The sequence below is a fragment of the Rhea pennata genome, chromosome 7 (genome assembly GCF_028389875.1).
Source record: "Rhea pennata isolate bPtePen1 chromosome 7, bPtePen1.pri, whole genome shotgun sequence".
Lineage (NCBI taxonomy): Eukaryota > Metazoa > Chordata > Aves > Rheiformes > Rheidae > Rhea > Rhea pennata.
Genome location: NC_084669.1, coordinates 34,072,745 through 34,099,803, shown reverse-complemented (window position 1 = coordinate 34,099,803; position 27,059 = coordinate 34,072,745). Strand labels below are relative to the sequence as shown.

Below are 27,059 nucleotides of genomic sequence, written 5' to 3'. Positions count from 1 at the left end.
CCCTTTGGACTTTGGTTTATGCACTTAGGCATACCATTTGAACTTGCTTGGTTTGCACAAGTATGTAATCAGAAGTAGTTTATTTTGAAGTGGAAATGTTATTTTTCTTTTGACATGAGACTGACCATAGCACTTAACTTGCATGCTACTTCTACGGTAGTAGCAATAGAAAGCAACTGTGCTTGCTAAGCAAATACAGGAGAGTATTCGTAGGAAGATGAATAAGGAAATGCTTCCTAAATTATGAAGACTGGTTGAAATAACTTTCATTTGTTTTAAATAGTTATTTTAAAATATTTATTCATTCACTGCACTTACATGTGTTCTTCTGTTGCCAGCAGTTAGTATCGCATACTTGTGTTTCTTGGGTTATGTGCGGATAAGGATTATATTTTATAGTTAAATCTGGTTACTGCACTCTGCGTTCAAGTAACAGAAATAGGGTTAAACCAGACCCCCCCCCTTGGTCTGTGTGTGCTTTAATTTCCCAATGTCCTTGTTGTGTTTCTGGCTGCGCCCGTGCCAGTAGCCTACCAGAAGGCCAGTGACTCACATTCGCAGAGCTGGCTGGCAGCCAGCGTGCAAATAAAAGGGCTCCAGCTGGCCCCGGCGAAGCCCTGGCTCCTGCGCTCCAACAAAGGAGCTGCGTGCGGCGCTGCCGCCAGCGAGCAGCGGCCGCGCCGGGCTGCCCAGCACGTCCGAGCCGTTCGCACAGCGCCTCCTGAGCAGGCGTGACCGGGCACGAATCGAAGAGGGAACTCCTGTGCGTCAGTGTGCTCAAGAGAAAAATCTGCAAGTGTTTTAAAGGCTTCTGGAGGAAAAGATCAACCGCGACAAAACTGTGCCAGTAGAACGCATGGGCTTTCCAGCTCGCAACAAACACAGCAGCAAACCTAAAACCTCCAGCAGAAGCGTATGCAATGGTACACCACCTAAAAATGCAAAACTGCAGTATTACCGCTCTCCCGGGCTTCAGCCGAGGCGCGGGGTGTGTTCCTGCAGCATACCAGAGGAATGTCTTGCAGCAGTTGAAGTTACAATTACGATTTTAGGAAAGGAATGCTTGTGGGTTTCCGTAGATTGTAATGATGATCTGTAGCTCTAGCGCTTATCTGCAAAATAGGGCACAGTGTGAGCAGCAATACATGTATCCTGTGGCAGCGCGCCAGGGCGGCAGAGGAAGGTCACGGCTTGTTTGCGAAGCGCGGCGCTGGCCGCTGCTCGGCCTGCGGAGCTGGCAGTGCCACCGAACAAAGGCGGCTCTGTTGGGCAGCCGTGCGGGGCCCGGGGCTCGACGGGGTTCGTGCCTCGCTGGGAGAGGTGGCAAGTGGTAGCTGAAACTAGTGCTAAAATAACGTGGCTATTAAATAAACTGCTCTAACGTGTAGTGTGTCATTACCACATTTGGATGTGAATACTTTCCATAGGCCTTAGGACTCTAAAAGAACACTCATTCTTAAAATTACTACTTCAACAGCTTTAGAGCTTTTTCATGATAAATCTTTGCTTTGTTAAGTATATATATTTTGCTGGAAATTTAGTAAGCCATAATGATGTAGATGTTTTTATGTTGATGTAGCATACTTAACGTGTTTGCACCAGTAATAGCTTAATTGTTTGTTGTGCTTTAGTTTGATGTTTTCCCACTTAGTGGATTTTTGAGATCATCTTTAAGCAAAATACTTAGAAATACATTTGTTTGGTTGGTATTCTCTGTGTAACTGATGCCACTTCAGAAATTTTAGTGAAATACTTTTGTGGTTATGAATTAGTGGTGCTACCCTGGGTATTAATACTCTTTGTTACTAAGTTGCAGTCTATTAATAAAGCTTTGTCCAAATGCTCAGACTTGCCTGTCCTCCAGACAGTCTTGTGATTTGTATTTTAACCGTGTCTGTCTTGGATATTATTAAGGATTGCCTGCTTTGACAGTGGTGCTGCATACCACACAGCTACCAGAACATGATTAGTTTGATAGCATCACGAAGCGGCTCGGGCTCCCTAGTAGGCATAGTCCGTTTGTTTGCGCTTACTGAAATGAACAGCAGTGTTTAAGCTCTTTCTTTAGAGATACAAGGTTTCAAGGTTTTGCTCTCTCACAAGAGAGGTAAGAACTCAGTGAAAGCAGTTGTCTTTGGGGTGTTTGGTACTTCTTGGGGGTAAGCTAGAATGCGTGTTTAAAAGCTGAAATGGAAGATTACAAAAATATAGAATTAAGTGCTAAATTTGAAAACATTCTTGACCACTTATAAAATCTGAAATCAGGGCTTTTCGGCTGTGTCGGCCGTTACCCAGAGCCGAAGTTTTGCTTGCTAGAGGCGGTGAGCCCTCCGAGCGCCCACGCCTGTGGCAGACGTGGCGCGCGCAGCATGGGCCCCTCGGTGGCAGGGAGCCGGCAAGCTTGGAAACGCTCGGCACAGGGGTGGCCTGAAGTGACCGTAGGCAAGACACGGAGGCGTTTTACTGTTGGGCGCCCGCTGGCCGCAGCGGCGGCAGGCGAAGGCCTCGCTCGGGCTGCGCGGGGCTCGCGGAGCCGGGCAGCCTGCGCCGCAGGCAAGACGAGGAGAGGCGGCGGCCGTGCGGCCCGTGGTCGGGAGCAGCTGGCCGCGGTCCCTGCCGCCATCCCCGCAGTCCTGGGAGCTCGCGGCCTTGTAGCGCTCTGGCAGCCGGCTCGGAGCTAGGCAAGCCACTGAGGAAGACTGCTCAAAGGAAGAATCAGCCCGTGGCCCTGGCTGCGATAAAGGTGCCTTTGGAGCTGCCGGAGCTCCGCAGCCGGCAGTGCGGCGGGGCCGCGTGCGGGTGCTGCGCGCAGGGAGCCCGGCTCCCTGCCGGCCACGCGCGCGACGCGTCCCGGCCTGCGCTGGAAGAAATCCAGCTGCCCATGAATGGTCCTCGGAGGGCAGAAAGCCGTTCAGTTCAACTTTAATATTTAAGTGTGCTTAAGTATTTTATTACTTGAGACCTCAGTTTTATAGCATTCCAGTGCCCCTTTAAGCTTACATCATTTGGAATAATTCAAGATGAGAACAGAGAGGTAGTCATGAATTGATTTCCCATTATTCTCATACTTTCTTGGCAAAGTGTGTGCTTTATATTTTTCCATGAAATAAAATATGTACAGCTGTTTATGTTTAAAGGGTTTGGAGGAAATAAATGCTTCTATCCTAGCCTCCCTTGTGATTTTTTTTTTTTCCTGTATGCATACTTGTGTATGTGAGCCTCAACCAAAGAACACATTACAGGCGTTATTGCTAAATTTCCGTTTGGAAACCATTTTCTTATTAGATAATGCTCCGTGCCCTTTTTCCCCTTGGACTGCGCCACTGAGCTGCTGTTTTCATGTAAACTGCAAACCGGTGGTTGCCCGGGGCCGTTACCCTCTGCAATCGCGGCACAACATGCGCCCCGGGCGCTTTTATCGGCAGCGGCGAAGGCGCCGGGGCGCTTCGCGGGCCTCTGCCGCGGTTTCTGCGCCCTGCCCCGCCGCCGGGCCGGGGGACGCGGGCAGCCGCCCCCCCCCCATCCCCCCCCCGCCGCGGGGTCGGTGCCCGGCGCCGCCGCCGCGCGCCCCCGCCCCGCCCCGCCCCGCCCCTTCCGGCGCGGCGCCGCCGCCGCCGCCCGCCCCCGGCGCGCGGGCGGGCCGACCCGGAAGCGGCGCGCCGAGAACCATTTTCCTTTTGGTTTCAAAGGCGGAGGCGGGCGCGGGCCGCGGAGGTCCCGCGGCGCGGAGGGCCATGCCGCGGCGCGGCGCGGCGCGCTGAGCCAGGTGCGTAGCGCCGCGGCCGCCGCCTCCCGGCGCGCTGCGGCCGGCGGGCGCGGGGGGGCCGCGCCGCGCCGCGGGGGGGGGTGCGGGGGGGGGCGCTCTGCGGCGGGGCGGCTGCGCGGCCGCGGGGGCTCCGCGCTCCCCCCCCCCCGCCTCCGCGGGGCGCCGGGGCTCGCGGGGCGCCGTGCGCGGCGGCGCGCGCCGGCCTTTGTGTGGGGCGCCGCGTGGCTTGCGCGGGGGCGCGCGGCGCCGCGGGGCCGCCGCCGCCGCCGGGTGCGGGCGGCCGCCGCCGCCGGGCTCGGCGCGGCCCCGTGCGCCCGCGGGGCGCCGGAGACGCGCTCGGAGCCTGCGCCTGCCCTGCCCTCCCGTCTGCCGGCGCTCGGCGGCCGCCCGCGGGCCGCCCGGCGGCGCGGAGCCGCTGCGGAGGGCGCTCGCGGCGGCCGGACCCGCGGCGCGCTCGTGCGCGCCCGGGAGGGGAGCGCGCAGGGCCGCGTCCCCGGTAACGCGGCGGCGGGAGCGCCTTGCTGCCGCAGGAAGCGCAGGCAGCCCGGGGTAGCGCGGCAACGAGGCATTGCGCTGTGGGAAATGGACTTGACGCCTGGTTTTTCTTTCAGGTCGGTTTTATTTACCTTCCGTTCTTCTCCCCTTGGTGATTTTGCTTTTGGGTACCAGCCACGGCAACAAACAGCTTTGGGGGAGAAATACAGCTATTTCGAAGTTCAGTGGTTAAGTGCCATAATGAAAAGGTGCCAGTGTTTGCACTACTGCAGACTAAATAGCTATGCTAAAGAACAATATATGGAAAAGTTTGCTTAGCAGCATATTTAAATTAATTTTACGTGATTTTTTTTCAAGTTCTGTGGTTTAAAAAATGGAAATATATAAAATTGCTTCTGTCTCTGCCAAAGAACATTCACAGTCCTGGTGAACATTAACAAGCTTTAGCATAAGAAAAGCTTTCTTGAATAAAGTCTTAGTTTTTAAAAGACTGTTTTTTTTGTAGTATAAATTTCTCTAGACAGATGCTTTTAAAGAACAAATACCCTACATATATGTTCAGAAATGTGCTTTTGTGATGTGAAGAGCAGCTTTCAGGCACATGAGTTCAGTGCCCAGCTAAACAAGGTTTAAACTGTATTAAGGCAAAGGAGGGAACTGGGCACACAGCTGGTAGTTCAGCTGTAACCTGAGTGTTTATTGGAATGACAATTTTCTGGTGTAACAACCTAGAAGTGCTAAGGTAACACCCTGTAGTCAGCAGTTCTCAGGCGCAGGGTTTTGGACCCCAAGTCAGTGCTGGCGAGTGTTGAGCGCTGGCTGGTCACATGGTGTTGGCTTACTGTGCTTCCAGCTGCTTAATTGCATTAATAGGGAGATAAAAATGCTCTCTATACTTCTGCAGTACTGCTTCTTCGGGTAAGCAGGGCCCAGGGCTGCCAAGGGGTTAGTGAAATGATAGATGATTTTTTTATTATGTGTGTTAGAAAAGCAGTCTGTGAGCTGTATATTTTTGTGAATATTTGAGGAATGCCATCAAAAAGTTTGAGGTTCTTTACTGCAAAGTGATGTTTGATATTTTCTTTAAAAAAATCTGTTTGGAATTCAGACATGTCCAAAATCAGTTTTTATTGCCGGTTTCACAGCTGTGCCGGGTGCCTCTGGTAGGCAGGTTATTTCTTGCGTGTTTGGGGGTAGAAGCAGCAACGAGGAGGGAGGGGGTGGATAAGCACTATGTATTGGCCAGGAGCCGTAGCCCTGCCGGTGAAGAAGCCAAAGTATGTGTGCGTTCATGGAGCTCACTTTAGCGAAGCATTGGTTCTGATTTGGTGGGAGGCAGTGAGATTAAAAAAAAAAAAAAAAAAAGCTTAGAAGAATAGTGAAATTAGCTGCTACTTAAAATTGAGTGTGTGCTCAAGTCCTTTGCTTAATTGTGGTGTTTGGGGAGCAGAGTTAATGTAGATGATAAAGGAAGCTTTATGTGAGTTTGAAACGGAGATTTTTGTTTAAGATGTTCAGCTTTTAGTAATTTCAGCCAGTATATGTGATTCTCCAGAGACTTTTCCTGTGCTTTGGGAACTTAAAGAGGGAGCGTCTTTCTCTGAGAGTTTGCAAGAAGACTGTTGGACCTTCTTAAATCTATTTTCATGTCATTACACGTCTTACGTGCTTGTTTCTAGTAACTGACTCTTCCCTGCTGTAGTCTTAGTCTGGTTTTCTTTTTATGTATGTTATGGGTAGTGTAAAACTCGGTCGCGCCTTTAGTGTTAAGACTTCTTCAAATCGGTACCAGTTTGGCTATCTGGTTGGTGGCCTGCATATCTCATTGAGCTGCTGCAGTCTGGACTTTGCTTTCCTAAGAAGGCCTGCTTCTTTTGAAAGGGTGGGGTTTTGTTGTTCTTTGATAGTGGGAATATTTTCTAATAGTGCTTGAAAAATCTCAAGTAAGTTTTGTTCAGTTGAGTAGCCATCCACCTATGAGGAGTTGTGTGACATGGCACAGTTTTGCTTTATTTATTTACATATTTTTACTCTTGCTTGTAGACTAGCCTGCATCCTTCACATGCGTATTGCAGGGGCGTTGGCCTGTCTGGAGACTTAGATCTATGAAAGCAAATGAGGAGGGATTACATTTCTCTTCTGAGAATAATCGCGTTCATAGATCTATATTTGGAACTAGTTCTTTTAATACCAGCAGTAAGATAAACCAATGGCTCACACATACCTTAATCTGTAGTGTTGTCTAAATCCCTGAATGATAACTGCAAGCCACGTTCCACACAGTTTCGTTTCAGCTAATGATGTGGTGTGTCCTGTTGTATGTAGCCAGAAATGTATTTGTTGACCTTAATAACTGTATGAAAAATTGTTCTGCTTTTTCAAATTGATTCTTTTTCAACATATGTTAAGATTCAGATGCAAATTAACAACTGAAAAGTGGATCAAAATTTTAAAAAATTATCTGCTTGCAAGTTGTGAGTTTACACACACGTGTTTTGCAATTGTATGATGTGAACTCCACCCTGTCCTAACTCAAAGTATTAATGATACAAGGTCCATTACAGAAAAGTGATGCAAGAGCAAAGGCTTTTTCTTAACCATTAGAGATTAAATAATTATTTGCTATTCAAACTCTGCAGTTAGCACATCACCATGTTCTTCTGCCCCTCCAGCCTTTTCATCTGGGCACTATATTATGGAAATGGCTGATGGGTTTTTCCAGGGTCATATAAGAAAGGCTAGCAACTGAAATGAAACCTTAAATAAAATAGAAACAAGAATGGAGGACGTTACATCTGAACATTTTTAGAGTTGTAGATGTATATTAGAAAATATTATATATCTCCTATAAAAAGTTTCTCACTTGTTCAGTAAGTGCTAGGACTTAAGCTCTGTAGAGGTCGCAAGGCAACACCTTACAAAGTAGGTAACAAGGTTTGAATAGGTATTCAGGGTATCCTGTGCTTCAGTCACTGGCGTGCTGAGGGACTGAAGGCAGGTCGCTGACTGCCACTTGACTTCCGTCAAGATATGTAATTGCTCTCTGCCTCGGTTTCCCCATCTGTGGAAAAATGCAGGGGTGATCTTGGCCTCCTCTTGTGCATACTGGGGTCTGCTACTTAGGATGCTGCCTGGGAGCCAGTGCTGTTCTGCTGCAATAGTAAAATCTGAAGAGATGTTACTGTAGCATTGGCACAATGCTTCATTGGTTGTAACCTGAATTGGTTTTCCTCTTCGTCTTTTCCTGCTGAGCTATAATCGTAGAGTTGGTCTCAAAAGGGGTTTTATTTTGCTTTTTTCCCTCGTTCCTATTTTCTGTCCTGTGGAATAACTTTCTTCTCTTTTCCCTATCGCTCTGTGATTTTTTTTTTCCTTGTATCCTGCACATTTTTTGCTAATAACTCTTGTCTACTTTTTCTTTGTTCTTTGTTACTTTAGTGACTTCCTCTTACTACTCTCTATCTGTCCTCAGAGCTGCATTTTCTCTCCCCTCTGTCCACTGGGATTTCCTTTCTACCTGACTCATCTCCTTTTGGTACATCCCCACTCAGTCACACTCTCACTCAGCTTCTGTTCCAGGAAACCCTGCCAGCGCCAGCACCAGAGGGACTGCTCGCTCCCTCCTCGGCAGAGCTTTTTCCACCGTTGCGCGCTCTTCCCACTCCTTTTCTGCGTAGGACTCGGCATGCCTCACTCTGCAGGGTGGGGTTTGGACGTGCTTGTAGGGAAGGGGAGGCAGGGTGCTTGGGACTGTGTTTGTGTCTAGACTGTCCCTAGGGCCTTGTGTGGAGGCCTCGCTCCTCTCCCTTTGCTCTTTCCCCTTTCTTTGTGGCGTGGATCGGGAGCGTTTGTGCTTCCGGCAGTGCGGGGCGGAGAGGAGCTTGGGCTGGGACAGTCAGGGCCGGCGCTGCGCCCGGCAGCCCTTCCCGCAGGGGAGGAAACGTCACCGCAGAGCCGGGGAAATGAGGTGGTTGACTTCAGACAAGGTGAAGGATTTCAGAACAGGAATGGAGCACTTTCATGCCTGCCGTCGCTTCCACTTCAGTGCTCTTAGTGTAGTTACCACTGCACTAGCTAGTCCTGCAGGCAGGCAGAGAGGATCTGCGCATTGAGCTGTATGTTTAAAATACAGTCATGCTCCTGTACTTTGAGCTTTTGTGGTAAGCACTCTTGCTCAAGAACAGTGAGGAAAAGGAACAGTGCATGTTGTAGTTCCCTTTTCTCGCTAGTTTTCCATCAACTGCACAAAGGGAAAAACTAAAAGCACAAAATTCTCATTTCTTATAAAATGATTGTTGTTACTCTGTTCTAACTTGTTTTGATGGAAGAACTGATTTGTCAGTACTTATACGGTCCTGGGGATTTGATGTGCTGAGCTTTTTAAAAATTTGTTAATTTTCTTTTTTCCTTTTTTTTTTATAGACATTCAAACCCTTGGTTGGAAAAAGTGTGTATGATTCAGTTACTGCAGTAGAATTCCTTGTGGACAAACAGCTGGATTTTATAACTGAAGATAGTGCCTTTCAGCCCTATCAGGTAAGAAACTTGGTTAGTGCACAAATATGCTCCATGTGTTTATTAATGTGCATGTATTTTGAAAACAGCAGAAATAGTGATTTTTTTTCTCTTTAAGAAAAGGGTCTAAAAATTTCTTCTGTGACAAACAGGCATTTGATACTTCAGCATGTGCTGGACTGATTACAATTCAAATAGCCATAAATTCTTTCTTATGACTGTGATTGTACACTGTGGTGATACAAAAATAGTATGTTGAGACTGAGAATAACAGATGGCCCTGAATAAATACTAAGTAATTTTGTCCTGACACCCCTTCTTCCCTCCTCCTTCTCCAAGACTTTTTTTTTTTTTTTCCCTAACACTAAGTACAGAGCTAGAAAAGAAAAGCAATCGAGGCAGAGCCACAGGGAAAGGTGAGGGAGATTCGGTTCATGGAATGGTTGGTGCTTTGGTTTGTCAGTGTTGGGGAAGCTAAATGAGTTCAACGTTTTGTGTCAGGCTGAAGTTACGTGTTATAGCTCGGGTTGCTCTAATGCTTGGCTTTGCTGAAAGGGAGAAGTCTCGCTGCCTACCCCACACTAGATAGTTTACCTTTCTAAACCAGCAGCTCCTTGAACACCCCCCACACATGCACATTCGCACACGAAAAAGAACTCTGATATTGGTGAGCTGAAGTGGCTTAGCAGAGGGTGCAGCGAGCGCCATCGCCTCCCGGGGAGGGAGGGGGGCCAGGATGATGCAACACAGAGTAGGATATCCTCTTCTGGCAGCAGCAGCCTCTTAAATCAGCTGAGCCATGAAGTGTAAATTCACCCTCAGAGCCCAACCGCAATCCTCCACATTCATTTTACAGAGAGAATACTTGTGCTAGCGTCTATTCTTTGCATAAAACGTATCAAGATCATTGTCTCTGATAATGTTCATTCCGGTAACTGTAATCAATCTCCTTTTGGCAGTAGATCATTTCTCACAAGATGAGCTGAGCAAAACAAATTGAATATATGAGAAGGACTGCCTTTTGTAAAACAATCCTGTTGCCAAGCCCAGCTGGTAGTAACATAGCAATGGTATATGCATTTTTAGGTCCTTCCGTTTTAGAAAATTTGATACGTAGAATATGTGCTGACAGTCCTAGACACAGGGAAGTTCCAGTTTCATTTGGGAAGGTGCATGCAAATTGAAGTGAAGGTGTTACTCTTGAAAATGTGTCCTTGTCATATGGACAGCTAGCCTTAGTCTATCTTGATAGATAATACAGTAATTAGCAGCAGTCACAAATGGAATTTCAAAAGAGATTTTCACCAAAAGCTGTGGTGCAAGCAATAGCTTGCGAAAAATAATTCAAGATGTAAACTTGCTCTTCCTCACTATTGGCCTTTGTTTTTGACAAGTAGAGTGCTGCTTCTATGGGAGAAGCTGCTACCCTCTCATGGAGCACACAGTTGCCAGTTAGAGGCAGTGATGGAGGTTACTGTTCTGTATCCATTATGAACAGTTTGTTGACAGAAGAAATCTAAGTTACCCGTTCATTTTAATATTGCAAGAAGGTTGCTAACAGATTTCTTTAAGGTATCAGAACATCCAAAATTTGCCTCTTAACTGGAGGTTGCTCAGGTACTGAATATAGACATACAAAGAAATGTGCACTTACTGGTTAACAATGCAATGATATCTTTATTTAACTGGTTATATTAAGTTTTGGAAATTACATTCATAGGTGTGTCTCTTTGCAGACCTAGCAATATCTCGTTAGCAAGTCTTATGTGTAAAATGTGTAGATAAGAACTTTACTGAATGATAATGTCTTGAAGAGTAAATAAATCATTTTTAAAATACAGTAACTGAATTATGTACTAGCAACATATTGAGACAAATATCAAATTGATCCTCATGACTATACTGGAAGATATCTGAGTGGGAAGATTGTCTGCATTCATTCATTTTGCGTGTTACTTTTTTAGTACTATTCTGTACTTAATGCTGGAAATCACAGATGGCACATTCTTGGTCTTAAGTCACTTAATGTAAAGTAGTTCTTTAAGCTTTTTTTTTTTTCTCAGTTAGAAGACCTTCCCTTCTCCCTTCCGCTTCCCAGATAAATCTTCAGTAAACTTTGATTTCTCAAAATCTATTTTTCTATGAAAGAATGGCCCTTTTATCTCCTTGTTTGATCCAGAATACTGTTAACCCGCTTTTGAGCAGAAAACAGAACTTAAGAGCTACCCTTTGTAAAGGTCAGTTAACGTTGAGTCTCTCTAAGTATATTTGGTTTTGGTTAAAACTCCCATAGCTGTGCATTTTCAATATGGAGTCCTTAGAGACCATGGTGATCTAAACATTTTTTTATTGCGTATTGCTGTAAGCGCCTGAAGTTCCGATACCTTACTGCCAAAACAAACAGAGCTTGGATCTGTGTGGGAAGACTCCATTTCGCTTCAGATACCATTCTTAACTACTGAGTAATTTTTTCCCATCGTTGTATATGCTCATAGTATTAGTGACAGGCAGCAGATGATCATTCACTTTGAATTCTACCTAGATCAGTTTTGTTTGAAACACAGTGCTGTTTAACATAACTGTTGGCCTAAAGAGTCTCTGAGTAAGGTGGAGATGTCCAGTTGAAAGATGACTGCCCAAGGCAAGGAAAACTGCACACTTGGCATCCTTTCAGTCTTGGCAGGAAAAAACAAAGTTTGACTAGGCAAAGAAATTAAAGTATTCTTGTTACCAGAAGTGGTTCTTTCAGAACAAGAGTAAGGATACTTTGGCAGGCCTCACTAAGGAATCATGAACCACAGATTCCCATGCCATGTCTGTTCTTTGCAAAAATAAACATGTTTCAGTTGATACAGATGCAGCAACCTACATAAGTGCTAGATGAATATAGTTACTAAAAGTAGGATATGCGCCTTGCTCTCCTGTAGCTGTTTCCCATTTTTTTCTGCATCTTTACAACCTTGTATCTGACAAGTATTGTGCTTGTTAGGGAATTTGTTCGTTACATCTAAGCACGTTGCCTGGTTCGTTTTTTCCCCATGCGTGTGTGCTGCCTTGAAAGCTGTCCCTTCTCCAGGGCCATTCCCAGGAGTCTGCATGTGTGGTGCCTTCAACACCAACCTACAGTTTGTTTCCTGTGCCTTTTCTCTCACTTGCTTCAGAGAGGATATAAAGGGTATTATTGTCTACGTGAAACTGATGTGTAACTGAGAATGACTCATTCATTAATCTGGCATGGTCAGACCATTTAGTCATGTATTTCTTTTTATGGTGGTGACAAGAGGATCTTCAGGACAGAGTAGATGTAAATGTATTTGCTGTGGTACTTCATGTTGAAATGAAAATTAAGGTCCTTTGCAGTAAGTGATAGACTTTTTTTTTTTTTTAAGGCTATTTTTTTTATAGTAGTACCTGTAAGAAACATAAGTCTTGAAATGTGATATGTAAATCCACATCCTTAATGTCTTTCTAGTTTACAGTCACAGTATATCATGTTTATTTCATGATTAATTTGTGATTGTTCATTCATTCAGCAGCTTTCAAACTTCTCTTTTTAGGGACTTTTGATACTGTTTGAAAATCAGCACACTTTCAAATATATTTGTTGTTAAAATATTTTAAGTGAGACTGCAATAAATCTGCACAAGTGCAGATATAATCTAAATCTTATAATTAAAATCGAAATAATTTTCTATAATAATAATCAAATACCCATTTTCCTGTAATATTCTGTGACCAGTTACATCTCTATTATTTGTAGAATACCTAGTAAGTTAAGCAGTGCCAAAGCTGATCTTGTCTTAATTTGTTTAAGGATTGCAATTTACTTGAAAGACTGCAGATGGGGACATGAAGAATTAAAGCTAATATGTGCGATCTCATCAGTTTGGAGTTTTTGTCTGGATCATGTTTGGCAGTATCAGCCGCAGGCACTGCTGGGCCAAAGTGTATACTGTGCTGGTTTTGACTGAAGCTGAGCTCCAGGTTTTTAGCCAGAGTCAATTGCATTATATTTTGGACAAGCAAATAAAGAATATGCGTGGGGTAATGAGGCCTGCGGCCGCTGCTTCCTCACTCCTCTGCTACAGCTTAAATATTTCAAAAGGATTCATGAATGCACTGCACAGGAGTAAATGGGCTGGCCGCACAGTTGAGACAGGGCGAAAATTCGCATGAAGTTCCTCCACAAGCATTAAACTTCCTGCAAGGAGTTTTCACCACTTGAGGAAGGAAGTGGGAGGGTGTGCACGCAGGCATCTTCCCAAAGCTCTGCTGCGCACAGGACTTTCTGAAGAGCCAGGGGAAGGCAAAAAAAGCTAAGAATGAACTGAAAACACACTTGAGTTCTTCTCTGTGCTGCAGGCTCTCTTTGATCCAAACTGCTTATCCAAATTCTTCTACAGGACAAAATAAGAGGAGGTGTTTTTCTGTTTTGTTGGTGGAGCTTTTTAAGCCAAGCCTGATTTCCTCAGTATTTCAAAATGGTACAGTCAGTCAGTCTACCTCTGTACTGATGCTTCCAGACACCCAGATAAGGCACTGGGAAGTCCCCTGTGGGAGGTGTTACATGCAGAAGGGTAGGTGTAAGTATATACTCTTTTATCTAAATATACATTAAGTTTTGCAGAGCTAGCAGGTCAAATGTCTGATACTCCTTAAATACTGTAGCAGTAACGGTATTAAAATGTGTTACTAATCATGTAATAAATCGCTCAGATTCAGGATTTAAATACTGCCAAAATCTTACTTGATCTGTTACAAATTCAAGTTTTGTATGCTCTGATATAGGGTGATTGAGTATTGTGCAACTCTTCTAAATTCTTTTCTGTTTATTATGGGTGTGTATTGGGTATTTGAGGCCTGAATGCTTTTGGCTTTCATTAACTTGTTTGCTCGTAAGAACAAGCAAATAATGTAGCATGGCTTGGATAGTAGTAACATGTATGCATAAAAAACTCTTTCTTTAAATATCTTAAAGCAAGGATAAAATAAGATATTTTTCTGTATGTATTTTAAGCACCCCATAATCATACAGTTTAGACTCCTTTCAGCCATTTTTTGCAAACTTTAGGCCTAAAAATAGCTACTGGAACTGAAAATTGCCTTTCCCATAAACTTGTACCTCCACTGACCAGGCAGTCGGAGCTTTTGGGTTTGTCCCACCCTTTGAGGCTGACCGAGACAGCTCAAGGAGCACGCAGCGGAGGCCAGCTGGCAGTCAGGGCTGTCATGTGCTCAGCTCCCAGTTGCGTTTCCTCTGCGGATGACAGAGAAGCACACAAGTTTCTGAATTTTTAACTCTTCTCAGTGTCTTCTTTAAAAGCTGACTCTATTCTTTTCCATGGCTCTGGTGTCTGGACCACCCATAAGCAGTCCAGCTGGCTTCTCTGGCAGCATCCTGAAGAGTGATGGTCTAAACAGCTTGTTACTAAGACTGGCTGTGTTTAAGTGTGTGTTTCCAATGTGACGGAAAGCAAAAGGCTAAATCCAACTAGAAGTGGGTCAGATGACTCATAGCAGTCTTCACTCCCTGTTATGACTGTGAGACGAAACAGTTTCATCCTAGCATTCACAAGAAGAGAAGAACAAGGGAGGGATTTACATCTGCAATTTGTAGAATCAGCAAGATAGAGATGTATATGCGCATATATCATCTCTGTTAAACCAGTAATTTATGCTTGTTTTAGGAAGAGAGCTGCTTCTCTGAGTACTTTATCTGTCCTTGTTCTCACAATAGATGAAAAAAATAGAGCCTTTCTGTTTCTACCCTGGGTTCTTAAAAATGGGCATATTTAGTCACACGCTTTCTCTTCCTTTTGCCGTTCCCCCAAATTTCGCTGCGATTCAACACAGAAGTGGAGTTCTTGGAGGAAGGCAGCAGTGCAGCGGGGAGGCAGCTGGCTGCAGCCCACGGTGCTGTTGCCCACGTGGCCTGGCTCGCGTGGGAGGGGTTGGAGCTAATGCGATGGGATTAGGGAATTTCGGTTGAATTTAGGGCATTGAGAAGGCGTAAGGGGAGGAGGAGTTATAAGGTGCCTGGGGTAGGCTGAGGTTACTACAGTGTGATGGTAGGTTACAGATCCATAAGAAAAAATTCATTTTTTTTCCACTGTCATAGAAATACTTGTTTAACTCTTTCCAGACTTCTTCAAAGATCATGATCAGTTGGTTAGTTTGATATCATTAGCTCTATTCAAGGAGATACATTGAAATAAGTAACTAAAAATGAGGAATTAAAAACAGAACAAAATTGGTTTGGTTTGTTTTTGTAGAAATGAACATCAGAAGTATCTTAGTAATTCTCAAAAATAATCTCTGGATTGTTGAATTTACAAATTTGTAAAGTTTTTGGTTAAGGAACTTCCTCTCTTTGATCAGAGATGATCTATCTTTTTTTTCAGCAGTGATAACTCATGGAAATTATCCCTTAGTAGTAAGAAAAGGACTTGATTATCCTCGATTGTGTGTCCATAAATACCTCCTATTTTCACACTGATTTATTAGATGAGAATTTTTAACCTTTATTTTTAATGTGATATCTTAACCAATGTTGTGAACTGACATTTTGTCTGTATTACAAAAATAGACTGATACGGGATTTTTGGATTTTTTTTTTTTAATAAGTAGTTAGCTCTTTGCCATATGTTCTCATTTTCCCAAATAGTTGCTATATGTTGGAATTTGGATATAATGCTTTGGGGGGACTCTGAACCTTGACTGAGGTAGAATACTGCAGTTATTGCATAAGTATGTTTAACTGGAAAAAGAAGTCTTCCCTGCAGTTCAGGTGGTGGGGAATTTTTCAGTAAGGCTTGTGTTTTACTGAAATGCATTTTTACAAAAAATAAGTTTTAACTTGACTTGATCTATATGATAGTTTATTAGATGAAGTGTTCATGGTCTTACTTGTTTTTATTCTTTCACTTGACACAGTATCTCTTTATTGATGCAACTCCTACAAAGTACTGCAGAAATCTGTAGTTTTATTCAGAACGTTTTTTAAATGAGGAAAATGCTGTACTTCGGAACAACTTTTTATGGAAAAAAAATCAAAAACTCTCTTCCCTCAAGTTGTACAGTAGAAGAATTAGAGGTAATGATTTATGATTGACAGGATCATTACATTTCTCTTAAAGGAGGTGCGTGTGTTGTATACTTCATTTGTGTAGAGTTATGTGATCCCTTAAAAAAGGGAAAGTCAGATTTTGATTTTCTTGAGGTTCATACAGGTTGGAATAACTATCGTTAAAAGTTCTGTGAGGTAGCGTATTTAATCAACTTCTCCAGATGTACGGTAGGAGGGGGAAAGAAAGGTGTACCCCAACTAATTGCAGTCTTTATATGCCTCTTGCTCTGTAACTTCTTATCTGAAATATATGTTTGAAATTATACTTGCTAGAAGTGCTAATTTGTACTCCAGGATTAGTGCCACATGAGAACTCTGCTCCGCAGCCTTCAGCAAGTTGCAGCAAGGAGAAATTGAGAGGGGATGTAGTTCCAGATGAAATGATCTAAGCATGTACATGGAATTCTTTTTTCCAGGCCAGAAATCTGTTGCGAAACTCAAGAAATTCTATCCAAACTTGATTTTTTTTTTTTTAATTTCATTTTTTTCTAATAAAAGCAAGTATGGATCTTTTTGCTTCCTTAGACGTTGGAATAACTTTACTAACAAAATGAAGTGCAGTATCTGTTTTTATGTAGAGGACGTGGTGTACAGTGCATTTTCTGATCAAATTTCATTCTCTTTTAACTGTATACCTTAGAATTAAATATAGTTCTAAATTGTTTTTTTACCACCATTGTTTGTAAATACTGGGTTTTTTTGGTCCTATTCAATCTAGCAAACATTTCCTGTCTTTTGAATAGAATTAAAATTAACTATTCCTGTTTTTCCCTGCACCCCCTTTTGTGCTTGTCTGCCAACATTAGTAGGAATAGTAACTCATACACTTTTGGAAAGCAAGAGGGTTTGAAATACATTAAACTGTTCTCTTCACTAGATGTTATATTATTTTATGGTTTTAGGAGTGAATTTTAAACATGCACTATAGAAATTGTATTTCAAATATAGAGGCTATGTTTCTACCATTTGCCATCATCTCTTCAGCATTCCTTGCCACTTTGGTAAACAGCAAAGAGAACGAGGATAAAGCAGATTTCAGGATATGTTAAGCTTTGGCTAAAGTACAATGCTTGACAGGTTTTTAAAAAGTGATATAGTTCAATCTTGAATTATTTTTTTAATAGCATTTTTGTCCTGTGGGCTAACAGATTTATTTATGAAAAAATATTATGAAATAGACAAGCGTTGTATTTGTTTTACACAGGGAATGACTTTCCCGAGTTTACCCCAAGGAGTTTATTGCAGCAACAACCAAAATGCCCACGTCTTCTGATTAGCAATTTAACCTTCCCTGTTTGCAGGATGATTATTCATCTGTTCTATAAAAGGCAGAGCTACTGCTTTCTCCAGAGTTGCGGAGAGCTGCAGTATTAATCCAGATATGATGTACATCCCAGCTGGTCAGACCTCCGTTATTTATAGGGAAAATACCTAAAATGGCTCCAGCAGGTCAGAACGGAGCTCTTAGTGTGCGAGAGCACATGCTTATGGCAACACTGCTTTTAATACTGCCTGGGAGCAGAAGCAGCATTTCCGCATTTGCACAGGGATTAGCTTGCTCTTGTGCACCGAGCCAGGCTGCTGCAGTCTCTGTGCTGTACACTGGCTACCAGGAAAGTAGAGTCTTTGGAATGAAATTCTGCAAGAAAATGCATACATTCTAACTTCAGATTCTGTCCAAATACAGTGGTAGTCATTTACAACCTGAGACAAATAGCTTTTTGTCCCAACTGCATTCGTATCACCAGGATGTGGCCAGCACTGTTGTAACACTAATTTAAGAAATGTATTTTCAAATAAATTCCTGAAAACCACTTGAAAATAAAACATGGATATGACAGTAGTTAGGTGGACCAAATGCCACTGGAGTATGAGAAGTGTGTTATAGCTGACTTTCAAGGAATTTTGAAGCCATTTGATGTATTCTTTTCTCTTGACAGAAAATGGCTAAGATTTGGAAAGGCAGGATTGTTCTGCCCGTAATCATAAATTGTGGGGAATGGAATTGGGAAGTTGCATGTTCTCAGAGCTCCCGAAAAGTTTGGGATTTAGTCAAAATAATTGAGGAAGTTTACTTAAGCATCTTGGTAACTTTGTGACTGCTGATAATCTAGGTTGGTGGGAGTTCGGATTACAGACTGGAGAGTCAGTCACAGGAGCAAGGTGCTGGGGTGAGTGTTTCCAGGAGGCGGTGGCAAGCGCTGTCATCAATATGCCATGTGTTGGGTAGTGTTTATAATTTTCTTCTGCGGAGTGAATTTTGAGACCTTGTTTTGCAGTGCAGTAAGCTTCTGGTCATCAGTAGTCTTGTCCAAGAATCGTATGTTGCTGAGTGATATTCCTGGTCAAAGGTGTGATGGAGGTAAGCACCATGAGATGCTAGATCCAAGCAGCCTGCCAGAGTCTGTGATGGCAGCCTAAGATTTCCAGCTTTGCTGCTTCAAGCTGCTGCAAATACCTCCTGCTATCCATGATGCACTGCAGTTGTGCTTTCCATGAAATTGTCAGTTTCTGAGCTCTTGGCTTTATTTCTGAGAACATTAGACTGCCTTCCTAGCAGCCTGCTGGTCCAGACAACTGGTGATCAAAAGAATGTTTTCTTTAATGTTTTTTGCTTAAAGATCCCTCCATTCATACCGCTTGTCCTTTAAGTGATCGATTTGGAGAACTCTTAGGTATGTTCTGAAAGCAGTTTCACGATTCACAGAGTGTCTGGGTCTTAGTTTAAATGTGCAAATAAATCTGCAAATGTAGGGTTCCCTCATCCAAATGAGGGAGAAGATAGAACGGGAATGCTACTTTCCCTGTGAGCTATCAGTCGTCTATAGATGGAGAGAGAACTAAGTGACGAATCCTCACCAAAGCTTCCTGAATGGAGACTCAGTCTGCTGTTCTAGTGAGTAGGAGCCATTTGTTTGTGGAAATTTTAAGATAAAATGCTAAAAGATACATTGTGCTTAACAGGAGATTCTATTTTCCTGCCCATTTAGTTGAAAAAAATAGTTTTCCTGTTTTCTTCCTAATTTGTAAATCAGACCAGGACCCCAGTAAGTGTTAGAGTGAGAGCACTTTTGTCCCAGCTGCTCAAAGCGAGGGTGGCATACTGGTGAGCATAGAAGTCATTGCTTGTTCTTTTTAATCTGTTATTTTCAAATGCAAAACTATAGTAAGGATTCTTAGAGCAGATTTCAGTTTGTTGAAGACAGTACCTGCCGTGCCGAAGTTTGCAGGTCTGGTTCCCCTTCCCCGCTGCACTCTCGTGCTGTGCTCTGCTCTCGCCTCCCTTTGCTCTTGGTGAGGACTAGTGAGCTGGCTTGCAGCATGCAAGTTTTCCAATGTACATGTTTCACCTGAGACATTGGTAATCTTACAGGAAGGGAAATATGTCTGCTTATTTTCTGTGTTCGTGAAGTAAAACTGGGGAAAAAACTTGACTGAGACAGATTTTTCCATTACATTAGTCTTCCTAACTTTAATACATTTTACATAGCATAATCTTTTATACTCTTAATACAAAATGATCTGATATTGTTAAGGGTTGTGAGTTATTTTTCCAAAAGTGAAATAATCAGTGCAATGATGCTTTTCCAGTCCTGAAACAGTGACTGAGAAGTATGCACATCCCTATTCCCCCTAACTCTCAAGCCTGATAATTAATTTAAAATCTGTATCAACTATTTAATTATTGAACGGATGAAATCAGAAAGAAAGTAGGATTGTACTGGGAGAAGTATTAGGTATAGGGGAGCAAGAGGAAAAGGAAAGTAATTGTTGCTTGGCAGTTGAAAAATTACAGCATTTTTTATTTTTATCTTTTTTTCAGTAGTGTTACCTTTCCCTTTATAGAAACACAGATGTTGTCGTTATATTACTGAAGATAACCTGTAATCTTAAATATTTGTGGTCCAAAATACTTATAAATAAATAAGAGTCTGCCTTCCGCGTGCCCGTGGAGCCTCTCGGTGAAGTCACGAGCGGCTCGTGTTGCGCGTGGCGGCCCAAGCGCTGGGCCGTGCCTGGCCCTGCCCTGGCCGGCAGCGCCCCGGCCCGTGCGGGCGGCTGACCCAGCGCACGAGCAGCGTTGCGCCTCCGAGCTCGGCTTCCCCGGCTCCGGCGCCGCCGAGCAGCTGCCGGCTTTGAATGAGGCGAATTGTGACCGAGCGTGGAGGGAGGAATAGCAGAAAATAGGTCAAGTGTGGGCTGGGGTAACGCGCGCTGACGGCGCCGGCTCGGCCTGAGCCTCTTCTCTGCACTTAGCCAAAGCCCTTCAAGGGAAACCTTGAAGGTATGATCCCTCCAGAAGACTTTCTGGCCTTCTGTGGTCGTGACATTACTGGTTAACGTTGCCCTTCATTTGAAGCCTTGCCTGGGAAGGAGGTTGCCGTGGGTCAGGGACAGGGGCTGGATGATGGTTTTGCTGGAGCGGTTCCCTGCGGGGGCAAGTTCCTCCCCTGTGCGGAGGAGAGGAGCAGCACAGCCCTGCCACCTGCAGCTGCCTCTTCCTTCCCCCGCTGCTGTGGTATAATGAGCGCCTCCCCCCTGCTTTTTTTTTTTTTTTTTTTTTTTTAACAAAAAAACCCAAACTCTGAAACTCTGACCACTTCTGGTTTTGGTAGCCTTTGGCTTGTCAGAAATGAAAGCAGAAAAGAACTTGTTTAAAAACAGGTGCTGTTCACCAGTGCCACGTGTGTATGTGCAGAAAGATGTGTGGAACAACAGAGGATGGGGCCTAGTTAAATTTATTTCCTTGCCAGGTTTTGGTGTGAGCTGCTTGCCCTTGGCAGCACCCGCTTCTACAGACACCTTTCAGGGTGTCAGTTTGTGCCGATTTCTCGGCACTTTAGTTGGAGTTTCATGTTTTGCTGCTAGGGAGAAGTCTTCTAGCATGGCAGAGGGATGTTACCAGCTAGCAGGTAAAGAGCTGTTGAGGTGTTGGTATTCTGCCCATCCGGGTTTCGTGTCACTGTTTGGCTTTCTTTTTTTTCCCTACTCACTCTCTGATGCGAGGCAGGGTAATATTAGGCAAACATTAAGATTATAAATTTTGCTTTAAAAGTTATAATCAGTGAAAGGTTATTATAGATCAGTGATATAATCAGATGTGTGTCAGGTGATACAATCACTGATAGAAAAGAAAGGAAGTGATTAAAAAAGGCTAGTTATCAAGGCATTAAAACAATACGAGAACCATGGAGACATTTAAGAAAGAGGAATAGTTAAAAGATGCGTGGATTTGGGTGTTTTTGAGGCGTGGTGAAAACAGGGCATCTGTTTATTTTGTTTTGCTTTTATGGGAGAAAATCAGGACATTTGTATTTTAGAGGAATAGTGCAAGGTATCAGCAGTCTAAATTTAAACAACACTTTTTGTTGCCACTGCTCTGAGGGCCATGGCAGCAGGCGGCAGGCTGCTGTTGCAGTCATCCTGTTCCTTGTGAAATTTTCCAAAAGATTCTGTGCCAAACCAAACCAAAAAAAAAAAAAAAAGATACAGCTTATTTTATACAAATTGATCTCTGGGTGTTTTCTGATGAAATAAGAAGAAAGATTTTTCAACTTGATGGAAAAAATGCCTATATTTTTTGAATATGTATTCTACAAATCATTATGATGAAATGATAGTGTTTTTGAGGCCTCCTTCATTGTATATTTGGTGCAAAGTGGGTATGGCTAAGGTGAAAGACGAGTATGTTGAACAGAGCGCCGAACTACCATAGTTCTTAAAATGCAGTAAGCTGAAATGCAGTGTTGATAGTAGTACTGCTGGAAGCAAAAGGAAATTCAGATAACAAATGATTTGAGCTGTGTAAAATGCTTGTCATCAGAAAACTGAAGGTTCAGGCCTCTGATGCATTGATCTCTGAATTCATTTACATTGTTTGAATTTACATGTGGTCCTTGTACCATTAAATTACTTAATGAAAGGCTTATTTTCATGTGTAGTTTTTAGCATATAAACATTGTAAAGATGCCTCTCAAGTTGGTTATGTACTAGTTTTCATTTAATTCATGTCTTAAACCATCAGAAAACCTCTAAGCAGCCAGAGGAAGCTATAGTTAATTAAACCACAGATGGTGAGGACTAATGTGGTGTTGACCTTTCTGAGGACTGCAAAATCTACTTAGTCTTTTTCTGTAAAACACTGGCTGAAATGAGTTTCTGCTGATACAGAAAAGATATCCTTTATGCATTGAAGCTGAACACAGGGATGCTGTGGCCAAGGCAGACTCTTTTTCCAAGTGTTCGCAGGTTCTAATGCATGGAGTGTGTTGAGACTTGGTCTTCAGGGCTCTAATTTAAGCATTTCAAATGCCAAAAGCTTTTTTTCCGGTACTAGTTTTCCTATAGTACATATCATCAGTTCTTCTCTCTTCCTTTGTTGAATAGAGTTGACAACTGACATTGGAGTTTCCATAGCCTCCTAAGCAGCATGGGATTTTGTAGGAGGCGAGAGACTACCTGAATCCATTTTTGAATTTCTGTTTTGTGCTTAAGGCTTTCATCTCTCAGTTTAAAAGGAACTTGTTTCTGCCCTCTTCTATGAAGGATTACTTCAGTGTTTTAAAATGCTGAGGAGATGTCTTATTTTGCTATCACAAGTCTTGTTGGAAAGTTAGAGAGCTGTGGAAATGTGCTAGCGTTGCCACCTTGGACATGTCCTACCATTCAAAACAGAAAAAGAGCTTGCCGTTATCTGAACCTTTTGAAATGCTGTCTGGTTTTGGGGCAACACACAGGTTCTGTAATATACAGGGATGCCTTTTAGGATCTTGGACTGTGTTTTGTTTGTGGATGGGGCTTGAAGGAGAATACTGGATGTGATTTTTGACTTGTGTTTCTGTGGGTGCCCTCTTTGAAATTCCTGTTTGATTCATAGCTCAAATTCAGAGGTTTTGTAAGAGATCTGCACTTGTTCACCCATGGCTTTGAATGGTAGATTGTGTTCGTCTGGTTACAGCTGTCTGAAAATGTTGCTGTGAACAAAGATTCCCTGTTTCTGGGAAGCAGCACTGGGAGAGGCAGCAGTAAGTCTGGTTAAAGCAGAGTGGTGTCTTAACCTTATGGTATGCTCTGCACTTTCCAACCTGCTGTGTTGTTTTGCACAAGAAGAAAAAATAGTTGTACTCAGAAAAATCGTGGATCATTTTATTTGGGAAAATTATTTGAGTCTTTATGCTTCTCAGGACATTCTAGGAGTCTAGCACGTCACCAGCAGGTCAGGATTCTCATAAAAAAAAGACACACAGCCAAGTCAAATATTATTTGGACAGTTAAGCAGAAAGTTCACTCCACCAGATGTGAATTCCTCTGTTAGAGTGGGAAGACAGAAGAACAGCAGCAAAGATCTGTAGAACCAGCCATATGTTGAGAAGCTTCTCATAGTCATGCTGTTTCATGTGACTGTCTTTCAGAAGGGTAAGAGGGATTGTGCCTACCTCCTCTTCCTGGCCCAAAGGCTCTTTCTGTTCTTCCCAGTATTGCATATAATCCTTCTTGGAACAAGGGCCACTACTGTATCAGTTGTATGAAAAGCTTCATATAGCACATTTTAAAAAAAGCAAATTGCAGTCCCATTTTTTGATTTGCATTTCATAAGGATTTCAAACTAATATTAACATCCTCATGGAGGAGATGTTTCAGGACTTGTGGAAAAACTTGTCTAAGAGAGAGACTTTTTTTTTTTCCAAGTTAAAACTACTTTAAATTAGGAACATACGAGAGGAAAATCCTACAGGGCATTTAATTCTTGTGTAGCTTAGTCTGTGAATCTTGCTCCTTCAACCAAGAGGGAGGGAGAAAATGAAGCTCTTAATTGCTAAGATTCAAGAAGTACTTTGTAAGTAAACAGTTATTCTTTCTGAAACAGTGAAAATGCAGGGTAAAGAAAAAGATCATGTATTGCTGAACCATCTGCTCATCTTAGTATGAAGAGGAGATTGCAAGTCATCAGCCTTTTGCTCAGTGCCCAGTCTGTCTTTTCTTTTAAACTTGCCCCAGTTTGTAAATTGCACTAAAACAGTTTGCTTAAAGGTTTAGTTTTATGGTCTAACGTGATCTAATTGATATCCTGGTTTTGCAGATTTTCAAATTTAATAGCAGAACAAAATTTGTCATATTGCACGTGCCTTTGTCCATAGATACAGATAGTACCATACCAAAAATAATAGAATTGTTGAGATTTCAGGAACTATTTTTTAAATTTCTTGACATTGAGCTACAGTTGTCAGTTACAATTTTGCTTTGTCATACTGTTTTCCATGCACCTGTATTTTAGTACCATGTTATGCCAAATTCCCATCTAGAAGCAGAGTATTTTTTTAGCGCAGTTACTGATGATATATTAAGTGTATGTGTTTTGTGTATGTGTGTATATATACATATGTATAGATTTAATTTTTTTCAGAAACTTTGGATTCTCTTTGATCTCCTCTGCATAATCCCAGTCATAGCTGGGTGCAGCTTGTGTAATGGATCTTTGACCTCTCTTGTGCCTTTTCCAGCTCATCTCCTCTCTGCTGATGAATAGTACAGGGTGAGCTATTAAAATGAATTTGACATGCAAGTAGTCTTGGCTATGCCTGTATGAAAGCACGGATTGAGCAAAGACTGGGTAATGAAGCAAAAGTAGCCTCTTGCTATCCGATGTCCTGCTATCTTTTTCATTAAAGCTGTGGAGAGGTACTAATATCATACATAATAATACCTACATAATGTATTTGTTAGTATCGAGGTAGGATAGCTGCTTTGATGCATTAGTTTGGTGAGGGGGATGGGGCACATTTCTTGGTTTCTACCACCCCTGTTCTCAGTCTGTCCAAAGTTGAGTCACTCTCTTAATGCAGCCTCAGAGAAGGAGTAATATTTGCTGAGGTTCTTCACCAACTGTGTTTTCCTCCAAATGTGAGGGAAGCCAGAATGGATATGGTAGTCTCCTTTTCTAAGAAGTGCTTTTACACTAAATGTTTTCAGTCCAAGATACCGATAAACCTGATGCATTTGAATAGAAGATAGAACAGGAAAGGTTCTAATGCTCTGTCTATAGATTCATCATTATCTTCGATGTCAAGTTCAAAGAAGGCAAAGATGCTTAAGAAGCGTGTGAAATCTGAAGGAAAAAAGAATATCTGTGTGTTCTCCCCAGAAACAGGGCTAATCTGTAAATAGTGTGTTTCAGGATGAAGTAAGGGTTTGAGAACTGTGCCTGAAGAACTCATCATCCAGGCAGAATAACTTTGGAGTAACAGATCTGATTTCTGGGTACCTGATTAATGTGTACTGTTTTAGAATCAAGATATTAATTTCTTCAACAAGACTGGAGGAATTGTACCATATATGCATGCTAATTGCATTTTTCAGTCAGCTAGACTTTACAGTATTGCAGCACCTTAGTCCATTGCTTAGATGTAATGTTTATGGATGTGAGAGGGGAGATGCTTGGGAAGGAAATCTCTCGCATGCTTGTCTCTCCTTCTGCAGCTGCTGTGAAGGAGGCTGTGTGGGGAGGAGGAGAGGAGGACACATGAATGTTCGTCGCATGACTCCGGTGCCAAAGAGTCTGTTGGGTTCCCTGGGAAATCATTCCCTCTTTCCAGCGTTACTGCATCTGTCTTCGGGATCAAATCCAAAGATAGATTTGCAAATGAAAGCAAAACAGCTAATACCTCTTTTAGTCTGCCTCAGGAAAGAAAGCATTTTACTGCTCTGCCATTCTTGAATGAATGCTATTATGGACTCTTTTGTCCCCTGACAACGTTAGCAGTATATCTGCCGTATTGGTATTTGTAAGCTGGTGGCAGAGGTCCTGTTGGTCCTCGTCTCCCCTGTTACTTGGTTCCACATCATATGTGTTATAATGGTCATGACTATCCTTTTTGGATCTGATGATATATCCTTTCTGAAAATGTTAGCAAAGGTAGCAGTAATTTTCTCTGATAGATGAAGCATTGATGCAGTCTCCATAATGGAGAACAGCAAGTCTTAAAGGAAGTGAGTTTTGAATTTAAAATAGAGACCCTGTGATATATGAGTTAATAGGAAGAATCTCATCTGGATGAATAGAGAGAAGTTACTGATGTCATTTGAGGGCCTGGCAGCAATAAATGATTCCCTGAGTATTGATTGTATCTTATATTTTATGGTTGAAGCTCTTCATAATAAACTGTGAGACATCAGGGGACTTATTTGAGATCAAAGGAAGAAATCACTTGATTTCTGTTGCAGTACTGATAAAACATTTTACATTTTGTATGTTGAGAATCTCTGATTATTTTAGCTCTGTCTGAAGTTCTTTTAACACAAATGAATGTTCCTTCAGTTCCCGGATTTCCAGGGCTGCTTTCTGCACTAGGAGTCACCAACCTGCAGAGCAGCTTTATTTCTCTGACACAGATCTCAAGGCAGAAATAGCAAGCATGCTCTGACATAAAGTAATAGATTTTTAAGAGTCCAGATGATGATTTAAGCCATGCTTTCAAGGATACCAAGGAGTTTTTTGTGTAGCATTTCCTTGCTATGCGGACAGTGCCATCAAGCATGTCTTAATTACCCAGATGTAGTCTCTCTAATTCAGATACTAAGAAATCTTTTCCAAGAGAATTGAGATCAAATGAGATGTGTTTTAATTTTTAAATTACCCAGTTAACGAAGGTCTGCATATTTGAAAATTAGTAACAGTGTTTGTTTTCTTTATTATACAGGTATGTTTTATGATTTATCTTTGTTTTTAAACCTGTATATGTATGTTTATGTTCAATATGCATGTCCATATTAAATTCAACAAATATGCAAAACAAGGGGAATTTTTTTTCTTGATTCTTTTTGTCACTACTTAAACAGTTCTTGCTGCATACCTGTAAACATTGAATTCTTTAAAGGGTAACTTTAGCTGTAGTAAGACAGTATTTATGAAAGTGTGATCCTATTAATAGCTTATAAGTCTGGCCACATACAGGATCTGGCATACTGTGAACCCATGAAATAACTCTTAGCGGTATCTTGCACTTGTAAGATTTTTCTAGAAGTAACATAGGGATTTGTAGGGAATCAGTGAAATTGCATCAAACTACTTAATACTGTACTCTAAAATATATTTAGGAAAATAAACAGAAATGTTGCAAATAAACGTAACATATGGTTCTTTTTTTAATCTCTACTTTA

The 27,059-nt window shown here is 42.4% G+C and overlaps 1 protein-coding gene across 5 annotated transcripts in view; it reads left to right on the top strand.

Annotated features, from left to right (window-relative positions):
- Positions 1-27,059, top strand: part of JMJD1C (jumonji domain containing 1C) — a 164,751-nt gene that overhangs the window by 97,669 nt on the left and 40,023 nt on the right. For 4 of the 5 annotated variants that reach the window (XM_062580735.1, XM_062580732.1, XM_062580733.1 and 1 more), the window contains exon 3: positions 8,684-8,797. Coding sequence is in view for 3 of the 5 variants with exons in the window: in XM_062580732.1 (XP_062436716.1) it covers positions 8,684-8,797 (114 nt within the window). In the remaining 2 variants the exon portion in view is untranslated. Of the gene's footprint in view, positions 1-3,692; positions 3,767-8,683; positions 8,798-27,059 lie in introns of those variants that run through there. The other variant, XM_062580736.1, reaches the window with a different exon arrangement.